The sequence below is a fragment of the Silurus aristotelis genome (assembly GCF_946808225.1).
Source record: "Silurus aristotelis genome assembly, chromosome: 11".
Lineage (NCBI taxonomy): Eukaryota > Metazoa > Chordata > Actinopteri > Siluriformes > Siluridae > Silurus > Silurus aristotelis.
The window spans coordinates 4,955,786-4,970,448 of NC_139584.1; the positions used below are offsets into that span (position 1 = coordinate 4,955,786).

At 38.4% G+C, this 14,663-nt stretch overlaps 1 protein-coding gene across 1 annotated transcript; it reads right to left on the bottom strand.

Annotated features, from left to right (window-relative positions):
* Positions 1 to 2,112: 2,112 nt before the first annotated feature.
* Positions 2,113 to 13,402, bottom strand: mpnd (MPN domain containing). The gene is made up of 13 exons (XM_083555014.1): positions 12,977 to 13,402; positions 11,252 to 11,454; positions 10,432 to 10,653; positions 10,192 to 10,303; positions 9,838 to 9,919; positions 9,325 to 9,421; positions 8,466 to 8,538; positions 6,663 to 6,739; positions 5,305 to 5,473; positions 4,835 to 4,905; positions 4,278 to 4,367; positions 3,918 to 4,010; positions 2,113 to 3,280 (listed from the first exon to the last, which is right to left on the bottom strand). Exons 1-13 carry the CDS (start codon positions 12,978 to 12,980, stop codon positions 3,194 to 3,196), a joined length of 1,380 nt encoding a protein of 459 aa, XP_083411140.1. The 5' UTR covers positions 12,981 to 13,402; the 3' UTR covers positions 2,113 to 3,193.
* Positions 13,403 to 14,663: the final 1,261 nt, after the last annotated feature.

A 14,663-nucleotide genomic window follows, 5' to 3' on the forward strand; every position in this document is an offset into this window, starting at 1 on the left:
TTTGTCCTGAGATTATTTTATTTTATTTATTTGAGTTTTGTGAATATGTACCAAGTAATTAAAAGTATTAATAATGTTTAAATACGACATCAGTAAAATTGCTCCTTTTAATGTTTATACTCCAGTAAAAGTACAAACGTTGACCATTATATTATTTGACATGTAATAAGTCCCTGGTGAAAAGAACAGCTAATTTGGTCATTACATTTTCATTAATTATTAAAAAATAAATCTTCACTTCTAAATTTTGATAAGGCATGTTAAAGGATTTTTTATATATTTGACTAAACAAAGCAATTAATTTTTATTTAAACAATACAATATGGAGGAAAAAAATCATCTGATTTGTCTGGAATCAAACGAAGAAGCACACCATTTCATCAATATTTGGTTTTAGGTTTATTTCTCTATGAATCAGAATTAAAACCGAATCTGGGAAAATTCTATGGGAATAATGTATGCAGTTCAATGCTGCATTCTCCTGCACATCAGACCTTTTTAAGGATTGAGTTTTCTATAGTTATAGACTGTCAGGGTCGACTGTATTATAGTCAAGTGTCAAGTGACAGCAGGGTCAATTCCAACATTTATTCAAAGTAAAAAATTAAGTAAACGAAAAATAAACAAAAACAAATGGTTAGTAAAGCACTCCAAAGTCCACAAGGCAGAAAATAATCCAGAGTCGAAACAATTTAAGAGGAAAAAGCTAATATATATTTTTCCCCCAAAGAGAAACATTACACAAAGAGCCACAATGTAAAGCAATCAAAGAAACTGACACTAGGAATGTAGAGACAACGAGAAATGCAGTCACATCGGTGAAATGGGGACATCTAGTGGACATATATATGTATCACAGCCAAAGTCTTGACGGGATCCCAAAACCCTGCCTTAGACACACATGGCATATCTACAAGCGTCATCAAATAAATCACTATGATCTAATTACTATGCAAATGAGTGTGTTGTTTCTGACATAATCTATTTTTTAGTGTTGAGGATGAGAGTAAGCAGTCAGCAGCCGGGTAAGGTGCAAGGTGACGGTCAGTAAGGTAAGCTAATGAAGGTAATTAGCAAATAGTTTGCATAACACACACACACACACACACACACACACACACACACTAAATTACAGCACTTCCCTTACAGCAAATAAATGAATTTTAAATCATCCAAAAGTCTAAACACAGGACCATAAATCACCTAAAGCACTTAAACGGTGCAGCTACTGATTGAATTCACTAATTGCTAAATACTAATTAATGAATTATTAAACTAATTAGAGAATTCGCTAAAAAAAACTATAGGCTGGATATCATCAGCCAGAAGACAGGGACCATTTTTATTTCTTCCTCTTCTCTCTCTCTTGCCTGCTTACATTTTTACACGTAAAATCCAGACGTGTGGAAAACGTAAGAAAACATCAACGATTCTTTTACCAGCTTTTGGTGTGTTTTCAAAAAAAATAAAAATACAATCAATTTGTCAAAAAACCCATTGTTTTTACAGTCTATTCTTAAAATCTGTGTTATTCAGGTATTAAAGGTAGCTTGTGTTTCCACAGTGACAGCTAAGTGACAGCTAAGTGACGCCTTTCGATCTTGCTGCTACTTTGCCATTTTCAAAGCATTAACATTTTATGGTTAAGTCTCTGGAAGACCACATCTAATACAATCATTTGGCTATGTACTCTCTACGACTGATGATGATGACGATGAACCCCTAATAAGGCACACCTGTGAATTGAAAACCATTCCAGGTGACTACCTCGTCAAAGCTAAATGTAGCTACTCTGGACAATCAGAAAAAGAAATCATATATTGGCTAGTTTAACATTTTTTTGTTTACTACATGACTCCAAATGTGTTCTTTTGTAGTGAGTTCTAATCAGATTTATCCTATAGGCGTTTCTTAGATCTCTAAAGTAAAGACGAAGGTCCGATTCCACTTTTCATATTCCGCGATATTTACACAAAACAATAAAATATTTTTTGAGTTGAATATCTATAGTAGAAAAGTGAAAGTGTAACAATGAATTACTAATTTTTGTTACAATGTGTGGTTTTTTTTTTTTAAGTGGGAAAAAAGAATTAAAGCGATTTAAAAGAGGAATGATGTTTGTTTTAGTTTATTGAGGTGGTAAAAAGTATAAGAATAGCATGTAAAAATACAAGCACACCAATTCCTAACTCTGCAGTGTGGCACATGACGGAACAAAATTAAATAACGTAATAAATACATAAATAAAAAAAATTTAATAAAACGTGTTCAGCTGTCTTAAAACCGAATAAAGTTTCGTGTTTCTGGATTTGAAAAGGATTTTTTTCGGCAAAAATCGTACTTCCGAACTACTTAAAAACTTATGTGAATCTTTGTTAGTAAGTGTTAAAGATCACAGAAATAAAGGCCAGTGTACATTCATCTTCAATTCAGTGAAACTTTAAATAAACATTGATGAATATTGTTAAAAACCGATCTAAATTTAAAGCGTTCCTCTAATAGCTAATTAAAAGTACAGCTAGAAGAGTAAAAAAAATAGTAGTTTGGTACCTTTATTTATTGAGTGTTAAAGAGGCCATTTGAATATGTTGTATACGCATTACTTTATACAGTAATGTATGATGTGTATGAAGAATTAACTTCTCCTCAATCTCACAAAGACTTTCAAGATGTCAGCACAATGTGTCATTTTTCTTTCCCTCTATTCAATCTTATGTGATTTAAACCCATTTACCCTGATTTTTTTTTTTGGAAGAATAAGGAAACCAGAAACCCCTGAGGAAACAGGGGACATGAAGAAAGTCCACACATGATCAAACCCTGACTTCCTGCGACAGTAAATATTCCAACTTAAGTTATAAAATGAGGTATGTGAAGAAAATGAACGAAAATGTGACCGTTTTCCAAGATGATGTGCAACATTTTTTTCCGAATTAGGAAACTAGCTGCATGTGACATTGTGTGTGTGCAATATCTAGATAAAAATGAGAGAAAACACTCCTATATTCTAAACTATTCACACAATTTTGTCTACAGAAATGGAAGATGTTCATGGAGTGTTCGCAATGAATGAGGCAGCTATAATGATGCAAAAGCACTCAGTTCCTTAGTGTGTGTATGTGGGTGTTTTCCCACACACAGATGATGTCCAGGAAAGCATCAAGAAAGCAGAGAGGACGTTTCCATCACTGCATCACTGCATGTTGCGCAGCTGGTTGTAGACGTGCTCCAGGATTTGAGAGTAGGCCTGGTCTTTGGGGGCGTGGCCACTCAGGGACGCCTGAGAAACAGAGCATGTAAATACAGTAAGATGAGGCAGAAAAACAGTCCTTATATATATATATAAGGACTGTCAAAATGAAAGGCACTGATTTTATTAACGCTCGATTAATGCAGCTCGCATTTCTGTTTGAATTAAAAATCAAAATAAATATAAAAGAGGCGAAATTAAAACCTTTAACGCAACACACATTTATTCACAACGTCCTTTCTTTACTCAGATATAGTAATAATAATTTTTTATCACTAAAAATCTGCATGATGCTCACATCCGCCGTTTATAACCGTCCGTGTGGAAACATAGCAACAGTTCCGTGTTGGTGTCCTGATGATTTTCGTAATTAGAAAACACCATAACACCATTTGCATAAAGCATCCATATTTGTCTATGCACATATTGAATAGAGGATTAAATCCTTGACAATTATTAATTTAAGGTACATTTAGAACAGATAAAAAATGTGTGACTAAGTTGCGGTTAACTACGAGTTAACTCATGACAATCATGCAATTAATCGTGATTAAATATTTTAATCGATTGACAGCCCTAATATATTTTTCTGTACCAACATATCACCTAGCTCTCTGTGTGTGTGTGTGTGTGTGTGTGTGTGCGGCTATGCTGTGTGGTGACAGACCTTAATTTTGTCCAGTATTGATGTATCAGAACACCACATCTGATTAAAATTTACCAGATCTGGAGCTGCTCGATAAAACTCTAACAGCATCATCTGCATAGAGTTCACATAAAAACACAAAAATCAAGAACGATAAAGGTGATAATAATGATTTTGTTCTAATATGAACTTACAAATACAATATTCTGTATATATATTGTTGCTAGACTATGAGAGTTGTGACTTGTAATTCAGTTTGCTAACCTTTTACAAAAACTTGCAAATATCTTTAATAAAAAAACAATAAAAAACAATTAAAATAAACTCTAGACCTGTAAAAGAATCATAGCCATTCTCATGTCATATCGCCTACAATCTCACCATTTCATTAAGGACGTCTGTAGTGAGGAAGTTGTCTTGCACGTATGTGACTTCCACTGCAACTGGAATACCGTAATCATTTGGCCTTTGCTGAGAGACAGAAAAATTTAGTCAAAAAAGGAGACAAGACAACATGTCAGCATAGGACAGATACAGTGTGAAAAAGATAGTGAGACAAAAAAAAGAGAGAACAGCAAGACAGTGAAAGAGGCAGTAAGATGAGAGAGACATCAAGACAGAAAAATGGACTATGAGACAGGGAGAGACAGCAAGACAAAAAACGAGATAGAGAGACAAAGAGACAGTAAGAAAAATAAACAGAGAGAGAGATTTTGCGACAGGGACAGACAGCGAGACAGAAGGACAGACAGAGACGCTTTAAGACAGAGATGGAAGAGAAAGAATGCGAAAGGGCAAGGTAAAGTCCTGTATTTCACTTTTTGAACTGCTGTCTCTTGTAAACTTATTATTATCACGGGACTCTGGAAAGTGAACAACTTTTCCGACATTGCTACTTTTTCTGTATTGGAAATGTTGCTCAAGTGCGCCACACTTACTTCTGGAGGAGGAACAACCCAGAACGGAGTGATGGTCGACGCCACACCCTGGTTTCCATGGTAATAAGGACCTAAAACAAACAAACAAACAAAACCAAATGATGTCATGTAAGGGTACCAACTGTAATTTTCCCTCAGCTCCACCAGAGGGAAGCATTGCCTGAATACTAAGCACATCCTGGTCAAATTTCACTTCCTGGTTCTAAACTTCTTAAGCATCTCTCTCAACTCCACTTCTGCTAAAATCTGGACTTTGACTGGTCAGATGGTGAGGATTAAGTTTCTATGCCAGAAGCTCTGACAGCAGGTTAGTGGCAAATTACAAATTTATGTTAATTCACTTTTTCTAATGTATAATGATTTTTATAGTAACCGCTCATTAGCATGGACTTGTATGAAAGATGATTCACGTAAATGAATCCAAACACGTTTAATTGTTCATGGGGTAATATCTTCTGTTTATTTCTTACCACAGATGATGCCCAGGCAGGGCTGAAAGCCATTACTGCTGCCCTGGAGGCGGAGTTGGTGGTCCATCTGTGAATCAATGTCCTGCAGTGATGGAAGGGCGGGGCCTCGCGGGTGACTGTGGTACCAGCCCACCAATGATAGACCCCTCATGAACAGGTTCTGACAAATCTGCACAAGCATACACACGTTAGTCAGGAGAGACAATCTTGTTCACGCCTTCATTATTCATTTTATCCACATCAGCATAGTGTTAGATTTGGTGTCTATTCCAGGTATACTATATCCTATCATGAGTCCATTCCAGGAACACTGGAACCATATCTAGAGTCTATCCCAGGAACTCACTTCCCCCTTACCTATCCCCTCCACTTCCTGCTTCACCATCTCCTTCCCAGCTCGGTCCCTCTGCTGGCCTACAAATCCTTTTCTCCTTCCTTAGTGTCCAACTTCTCCTACAGCTTATCATATGCCTTTGCCTTGGCTTTTGCCACATCCTTCTTTACCTGCTGCCAACCTCTTCCAGTCTTCACACTCCTCCTCTTCTTCTTTACCTCCACAACCAACCTACAGACCACCATCTGATGCTGTCTAGCTACACTGTCCCCTGCCAGCACCTTACAGTCTCCAATCTCCTCCAGGTTGCATCTCCTGCATAGAACATAGTCCACCTGTGTACACACTACATATCTACCTTTCTCCTCTCCATCATATCGGCTCCCTCTCTCCCTTCACCAGTCATAGTACCAACATTTAAAGTACCAACTCTAACCTCCACTCTCACACTTCTCCTTTCCCTGCTGTCTCTGTAGACGTATTTCTCCTCTCCTTCTTCTTCCTCGGCCAACAGTAGCCCAATTTCCACCGGGTAACCTGTTGGTTAACAATACCTGTGGTGGTCGTTGGTAACCCGGGTCTCGACCGATCCGGTATGAATTTCTGATTTGTGATCTGCATGTTTGATTTGGCACATGTTTCACACTGGATGCCCTTCATAACACAACCCTCCCCATTTATCCAGGCTTGGGACCAGCACTAAGAGTGCACTGGCTTGTGCAGCCCTAATGGCTGGGTTAGGAATTCATATAGCCTATCACAAGCAAAACAAAAGGGGGGCACACACACACACACACACACACACACAAACAAACACACACCTGTGGGCAACATAAATTAATGATATCAACAACTGGCATGTTTTTGGACAATAGAAGTAAACCAGAGAACACTGAGGAAACAGGAACACAGGGAAAACAAGAGAGCTCTGCTAAAATGAGACCCTGAAGCTGTGAGATGAACATGCTACTGTGCTGTTCATCTAATAATTTGTGTGTTAATAAGATGAGATGTCTGCACTGACCTCCTCCTCTACAGCAGGTGCTGCGTCTCTGTCGCCCAATCGTGTGCGACACGGAAACGCTCGTAAAACCGTGAGCACTGTCACAAGGAAATGGAGAAAAGCGGTTTTCTTTAATGTACTGATAAAATGAATGAAACAGATACAAGTTATGTCATACGTATACAGTGAGGAAAATAAGTATTTGAACACCCTGCTATTTTGCAAGTTCTCCCACTTAGAAATCATGGAGGGGTCTGAAATTGTCATCGTAGGTGCATGTCCACTGTGAGAGACATAATCTAAAAAATTAAATCCAGAAATCACAATATATGATTTTGAAACTATTTATTTGTATGATACAGCTGCAAAAAAGTATTTGAACACCTGTCTATCAGCTAGAATTCTGACCCTCAAAGACCTGTTAGTCTGCCTTTAAAATGTCCACCTCCACTACATTTATTATCCTAAATTAGATGCACCTGTTTGAGGTCGTTAGCTGCATAAAGACACCTGTCCACCCCATACAATCAGTAAGAATCCAACTACTAACATGGTCAAGACCAAAGAGCTGTCCAAAGACACTAGAAACAAAATTGTACACCTCCACAAGGCTGGAATGGGCTACGGGGAAATTGCCAAGCAGCTTGGTGAAAAAAGGTCCACTGTTGGAGCAATCATTAGAAAATGGAAGAATCTAAACATGACTGTCAATCTCCCTCGGACTGGGGCTCCATGCAAGATCTCACCTCGTGGGGTCTCAATGATCCTAAGGAAGGTGAGAAATCAGCCCAGAACTACATGGGAGGAGCTGGTCAATGACCTGAAAAGAGCTGGGACCACCGTTTCCAAGGTTACTGTTGGTAATACACTAAGACGTCATGGTTTGAAATCATGCATGGCACGGAAGGTTCCCCTGCTTAAACCAGCACATGTCCAGGCACGTCTTAAGTTTGCCAATGACCATTTGGATGATCCAGAGGAGTCATGGGAGAAAGTCATGTGGTCAGATGAGACCAAAATAGAACTTTTGGGTCATAATTCCACTAAACGTGTTTGGAGGAAGAAGAATGATGAGTACCATCCTAAGAACACCATCCCTACTGTGAAGCATGGGGGTGGTAGCATCATGCTTTGGGGGTGTTTTTCTGCACATTGGACAGGGCGACTGCACTGTATTAAGGAGAGGATGACCGGAGCCATGTATAGCGAGATTTTTGGGAACAACCTCCTTCCCTCAGTTAGAGCATTGAAGATGGGTCGAGGCTGGGTCTTCCAACATGACAATGACCCGAAGCACACAGCCAGGATAACCAAGGAGTGGCTCTGTAAGAAGCATATCAAGGTTCTGGCATGGCCTAGCCAGTCTCCAGACCTAAACCCAATAGAGAATCTTTGGAGGGAGCTCAAACTCCATGTTTCTCAGCAACAGGCCAGAAACCTGACTGATCTAGAGAAGATCTGTGTGGAGGAGTGGGCCAAAATCCCTCCTGCAGTGTGTGCAAACCTGGTGAAAAACTACAGGAAACGTTTGACCTCTGTAATTGCAAACAAAGGCTACTGTACCAAATATTAACATTGACTTTCTCAGGTGTTCAAATACTTATTTGCAGCTGTATCATACAAATAAATAGTTAAAAAAATCATACATTGTGATTTCAGAATTTTTTTTTTTAGATTATGTCTCTCACAGTGGACATGCACCTACGATGACAATTTCAGACCCCTCCATGATTTCTAAGTGGGAGAACTTGCAAAATAGCAGGGTGTTCAAATACTTATTTTCCTCACTGTATATCTACAGTGTGGCAGATGATGAAATCTTACACTGTGTTGTAGTGTCCCATCGGCCGCCGAGATAGCCCACCACCTCGCTCGTAGTCAAGTGACAGTGAAAGTCCTGAAAAATTATTAAAAAGGAGTAAGTAAACCAGAGAACATCACACGGAGATCTAGCAGCATCAGAGCTTAATTTTAAAAACGGAGTGATAATTAGATAAATAAAGTATAAAGGTTAGATGAAGGATAACAATAAAATTAAAGTAAATATAATAGTATTTACAATATCATAATACATATGCAATAAAATATAAATAAATTGTAAATATATTTAAAAAAAATTTAGGGGGGGATTATAAATATGTTAATATGTATATATAAATGTGTGTGTGTATTTTACTATATATATATATATATATAAAATACACAGTATTATTTTTAATCATTAAAAATTTGTTTTACTGATACGCCAAGTCTCAAATCAAGCACCAAAATCTGAATGATGCACACATCCGGCAACTTAAACCCTCCGTGTAGAAACAGCAAAAGTTCCGTTTGGTGTCTTGATGATTTATGTACTTAAAAATAAAAATAAAAAAACTGAATATAAAAAATATAAAAAAAACTTTGTAGATTTTGGTTTGAAGGTTTGCTTAATAAACATACATTTGCATAAAGTGTCCATATTTGTCTATGCCCATGTCGATTAAAGTGTTAAAAACTTGAAAAGTATTCATTTAAGGTCCATTTAGAACAGGTACAAATGTGCGATTGAGTTGCAATTAATCACTAGTTAACTCATGACAATCCTGCGAATAATCGCGATTAAATATTTAAATCGATTGACAGCCCTAATATACACACACTTTTTCTGGACATTATAATATTTTATGCACACTGTGTTTACCATGAGCAGCAGGACGTTGCTGGAGACCGCAACATTAAACGGCTGGAAGCGGTTGATGGCGGAGAAAGCCGACAGCTCCACCAGTGTGTGAGGATCTCTGAGGAGAGACCGCATCATCAACTCACTTTGACTAATAAATCATATGCAACGATGTTGAAAATACTCATGCTGAGATTCATATTCTGCATTATATGATCGTGATAAATAAATATAAAAAGAGGTGCACCTGCTCCTGATCTTTCACAAAAACATGTGTGACATTATTATCCTTCCCATAGGGGGGGAGAGAGAGAGAGAGAGAGAGAGAGAGAGAGAGAGAGAGAGAGAGAGAGAGAGAGAGCGAACATCAGATTTTATCTGGAGCCGTTACTCATCCTAGGCGTTTATGTCACTGTAGCGCTTCATTACATCAAAAAGTTTAAATATACGACTACATATGTGTATTATATGACTCTATATAACCCTGCTGTAAACTCTGACTTTTCCATCAGTGTCATATTACAGGTTTATTACCTGGCGATGTCTCTGGTCCCCAGTGTGCAGTATCTGACCGGGATTCTCTCTCGGTCTCCTCTCCTGTGCACCACGCCCACGTCTAAAACGCACACAAACATTGTTTATTGTGACGTGTTTATGCCGTGATGTTATACTGTCATATGTGCACATTCGATTCTTTTACACGTATGTTTATAGCTGCTATGTGAGAAGTGGAGCATTTTTAAAGATATTCCACAACAATAAACATACGGAAAAGTATGTTGTTTAATAAAAAAAAATAAAATAAAATCTCAATTGTTGGTAATAAGTAATAAGAGGAATAAACCACTCCGGCTCATGCTGCATGAAAAGAGTTAAGATTTTGCTCACCATGAAACTCTGGTTTGGACTTCCTGTTTCTTTCGTCTGTTAGAATAGTCGTCTTCCCCTCCTCCTCTTCATCATCTCCCATCTCGTCATCCTCTCCCTCGCTGGCGAGACTCTGACACACATCAAGGCACATTACAAAAGAAACTAGTTTAATACTTTTAATAATCCAGAAAATACGGTAATGCTGAAACTCCTGTCCTTGAGTTCATGTTGTTTTTTAGTGTGCTGTGTGTCCCTCACCATGTCAGCACTGGGCTGGTATTTACGCAGCCAGCTGGTTTTGTACTGGGCCAGTTTTTGACCGCGGTAGCGCACAGACGCCCAGCCGCAGCCCGACTTCTTGGCAGGATTCACCAGGCGCTTGCAATGTGTGGCCCAGGCACTCGGGGAGTTAAAGATCTGCCCCGTTTCCACCCATCGGATCTTTCCATCGGTGAGCAGGTCACCCACAAAGTTCTTCCCCTGCAGAGAACAGAACGAAGTAATCATGAGCACGTGCAGGAGTCTGAAAAGGTGCTGCAATTAAGTATCAAAAAAGTAACTGTTAACTTTCACCTGCATGGTCTGTGAGCGGACATGTGTTTGGTGGTTAAATTGTCATTAATTAGGAAATAACCAGGCTGAAAGAAAATGGGACAAAAATCCAGAAAATAGTTTGAGGTCTAATCAAAATGGACGTTAAAAAAAACTCTGTCTGTTCCACTCTGCAATAAACCCGGAGCATTAACATGCTTCAGTGATGGTTGCCCTTTTGCAAGTTTCTCCACACATAAACTCTGGCGCTCAACCCGACTGACCATCAGGTTCTCCTCCACCTCTCTTCTCATAGTGAACCTATAAAGAGCCCTGTTTTTTCCAAAACTCATCAGTTTAAAAATGCTGGAGAAGCATTGTGCTCTCAGGAACTTTCAATGCAGCAGAGATTGTTTTGTAGCTCAGCGCCTCAGAATCGATCCTTTCTCCGAGCATAAAAGAACGGGTTTGAGGACTAGATTGTGGATTAAAACGCAAGTTTTTTCAGTTGTATTGCAAAGAAATCCAGGGATTTTGTGATCCGTACCAGGTAGTGTATGGACAGGACGGCGTCTCCCGGTTCCACCAGGCCGTCTTTAAGCAGCACGCGTAGTGTGATTCCTCTCCGAGTCAGAACCGATCCCCGCCCAGACGAAACTCGGAGCTCGGCTTCCTCTCCTCCGCTCAGCTCTTCATCATCCTCATCCACGCCTTCATCCACCAGCTGAGGAGATGATGGTGGCTCAGAACCTGAGAGGAGAAAGAAAAAACAACCACAAAAGTTTCGGTTAGAGGTTACTGGTTTAAATGTGAAGGGTTTGAGGGTCATAGAAAGCAGGACAAGGAAACACTTCCTGTCAACAGAACTCAAGCAGATGCCTCCATCAAGCCCATTGACTGAGCTCTACCAGGACGTAGCGGTTCTTAAATGTGCATATGTGGGAGTATTCGTTTATTATTGTATGAGGTGGTATCAAGACGTTTCGAGACTAATGGTGCAAACTGGTGCTATTTTGATCACGTGCATTACCACGCCTGCGATTCCATTATGGACAGCAATTAAAAACAAAGAGCAAACATGGATTTCTGCAAACTGGGCAAATCTGTCACAGAGACCTTTGACAAACGCGACGCTTCAAGAGCAGGAGAACATCACCGAAAGATGACGAGAGATCAATCCACAAAATCTCACTTCCGCCGCCACCCTATTCGCCAGATTTGGCTTCTGCAGACTTCGCCCTCTTCCCGAAGATGAAGATTCAGCTCAAAGGTCGCCATTTTGGAAATCCAGCACAAATAGCAGAAGTGGCAGGAACGCTGGGAGCGCTGTATTGCTGTGCAAGGAGACTATTTTGAAATGTGATGGTGTGTAAACGTAGAATAAATAAAGTACTTTCTTGTAAACAAAGCCGGTCTAGAAACTTTTTGGAACCACCTCGTAACACATCCACTAATGCCCAATAAATGCACCAGGACATCAGGCTCATTGTGTAAACATTCATTCATGTACTATCCATGTATTATAATTAGAGCTGTCAAAATGTACGTGTTAAATGTTTATTTAAAAAATATAAATAAATATAAAAGAGCCGAAATGAAAACCTTAAACGCAACACACGTTTATTCATGTCTTTTCTTTACTCAGAAAAAGAATAAAATAATGTCACTAGACATTAGTTTTACTGATGCACCAGGTCTCAAGCATTCAAGCATCAAAATCCACAACGATTGCACATATCCAGCAATTAAACCCGTCCGTGTGGAAACAGAAAAAGTTCCGTTTAGCGTCCTGATGACTTCCGTAATTTAAAACACTATAATTACTGTAAAACATCTTCAATAATATTTTGCCTTCGTGCTGTGTTGAGTTTGGTTTCACAAATAATACACATACATTTGCATACAGCATGCAGATTTCTCCATGTTGATTAGAGGATTGAAAAACAGATATAAATGTGCAATTAAGTTGCGATTAATTATGAGTTATCTCATAGCAACCGTGCGACTAATCGCGATTAAATATTATAATCGATTGACAGCCATAATTAAAAAATAACATGCACCTGGAGATTTTATTGACTATTAAAGGTTTATAATGTATTTTTGTGTGCTGAAAAAAATCTGACTTCAGTCCCTGATCTCTGTTTTGATGTTGGTAGAAGCGAGTGATGCTCATGTGCTTTGTCCTGCTGCGGCCTCCTGAATTTTATATCCCTCACATTTTGAACTAATAAACAAATCAAACTCTGATGGTTTTAGTGTTTGTTCTTACCCATGTCACCAAACCCGTCGCTTTTATTCGCCAGTGCTCCGATTATACCCTAGTTTCGTTTTCTTTTCGGCCACTTTGTCCCCCAGCTGGGGTATAAAAAGCGCTTATTGAAATAAAAGCCACCACTCGGGCTGCGTCCCAAACCGCATACTAACCTACTTAATAGTACGCCAAACAATCTAAGTCATCTATAAAGGCGTGTGGTTTTCTGCTATACTGTTTAGTACGGTAGTATGCGGTTTGGAACGTAGCCATGGCTACCGTTACTATCGCCATATTTCGGCGTTGCAGCCGTTTCAAATGCGGAAGTGTGCATGTTTATTTATATATGTTTGTTGTTTAGAAACCTATACAGACATTTTATAAAGACATATCTCGTTTTAGATTTCTATGTTTAATATCCATCCCATATTATCCCTTCATGCAGTATTCCGCCATGTTTTTCTTTCATTCTTTAGGGATAAAAAAATCGTGCTTGCGTTTTAGGATGGTTGATTCGACACGGACTGAAATTGACTCCAACCGTCTAATTTTTACATTGTGGCTAATTACAGCTTATGTGGTGTATTTTAATTTGTTTCTTGTTTTGTTTTTTTTTGGGTTTTTTTACCTGTGTATAGTCAACACGTTATTATTTGAATAAGATTAATTAAAGATAGTTGTTCATATAATAAGGGAGTTACGGTAATAAAAAATGACGTACGCCACTAGGTGGCGACAAAACGGCGTGTTTTTGTAAATCAGTAAGTTGTAGTGGTATTGGTGTGTTTATTAAAAACATTGTCATTTATTCCTTTTTCAAAACGCATTCAAATACATATTCCTTTGGTGAAATATTCCCTTGGTCTTAAACATTTTTTTTAATTAAGAAAAATACATGCATACATATACATACTAGTTGTATATCAGTCATAATCTGATCTCTTTTGTGTCAATGAATTCTGCGTCTTTGAAAGAATTTGAATATATGAGACAGTTTTTGGATTCCCATTTTTCTCTTAATGTTGATAAAACAAACAAACAAACAAACAAACACATTTTATAAAATTATTATTCCACTTTTAACAACGGTCATTGTCTCAAAGCAGTTTAAAAAAAAAAGTTATAATGTTAGAACAGACAAGTTTATTCCCTATAAGGTTGTTCTTTATAATTTTAAGAGTAAGAAAAATTGAGAGAAACCAGACTCAAAATGTCAATTTTCCTTCTGGGTGGCACCGAAAGTTATTTATAGTTCCATCATTGTTAAGGCGTGTTGACTGATGCTTAAATGCAGAGCTGTTCATACAAACTGTGGTCCTAAGCCATTGTAGCAGACTGGCATTAATGAATAAATTAATACCAATTTACAGTCCAAATCCATGCTTATAATTCTTGAGTTGCTCAGTATCTTTATGGATCTTTAGACTGTTGATGTGGAACCATCCTTAGCTGCACAGAGTGGACTACATTTAAATAAAACTCTATCCAGAGGTAAAGAGTCTGTATGAATTAGAAAGATTCGAAGAGAATAAATAAAAAAGGGAACACTTGTCACTGGTACCTCAGCATCCAAATATTCCAGCAACACCAAACCAAAACCACTGACCAAAACACTGTCTATCAACAATCTCTCCAGATCTGTTCCTTTACCTAAGGACAAAGAGCCTGACTAAAAAAAAAAATAAGCCTAGCCTTAAACACTGAG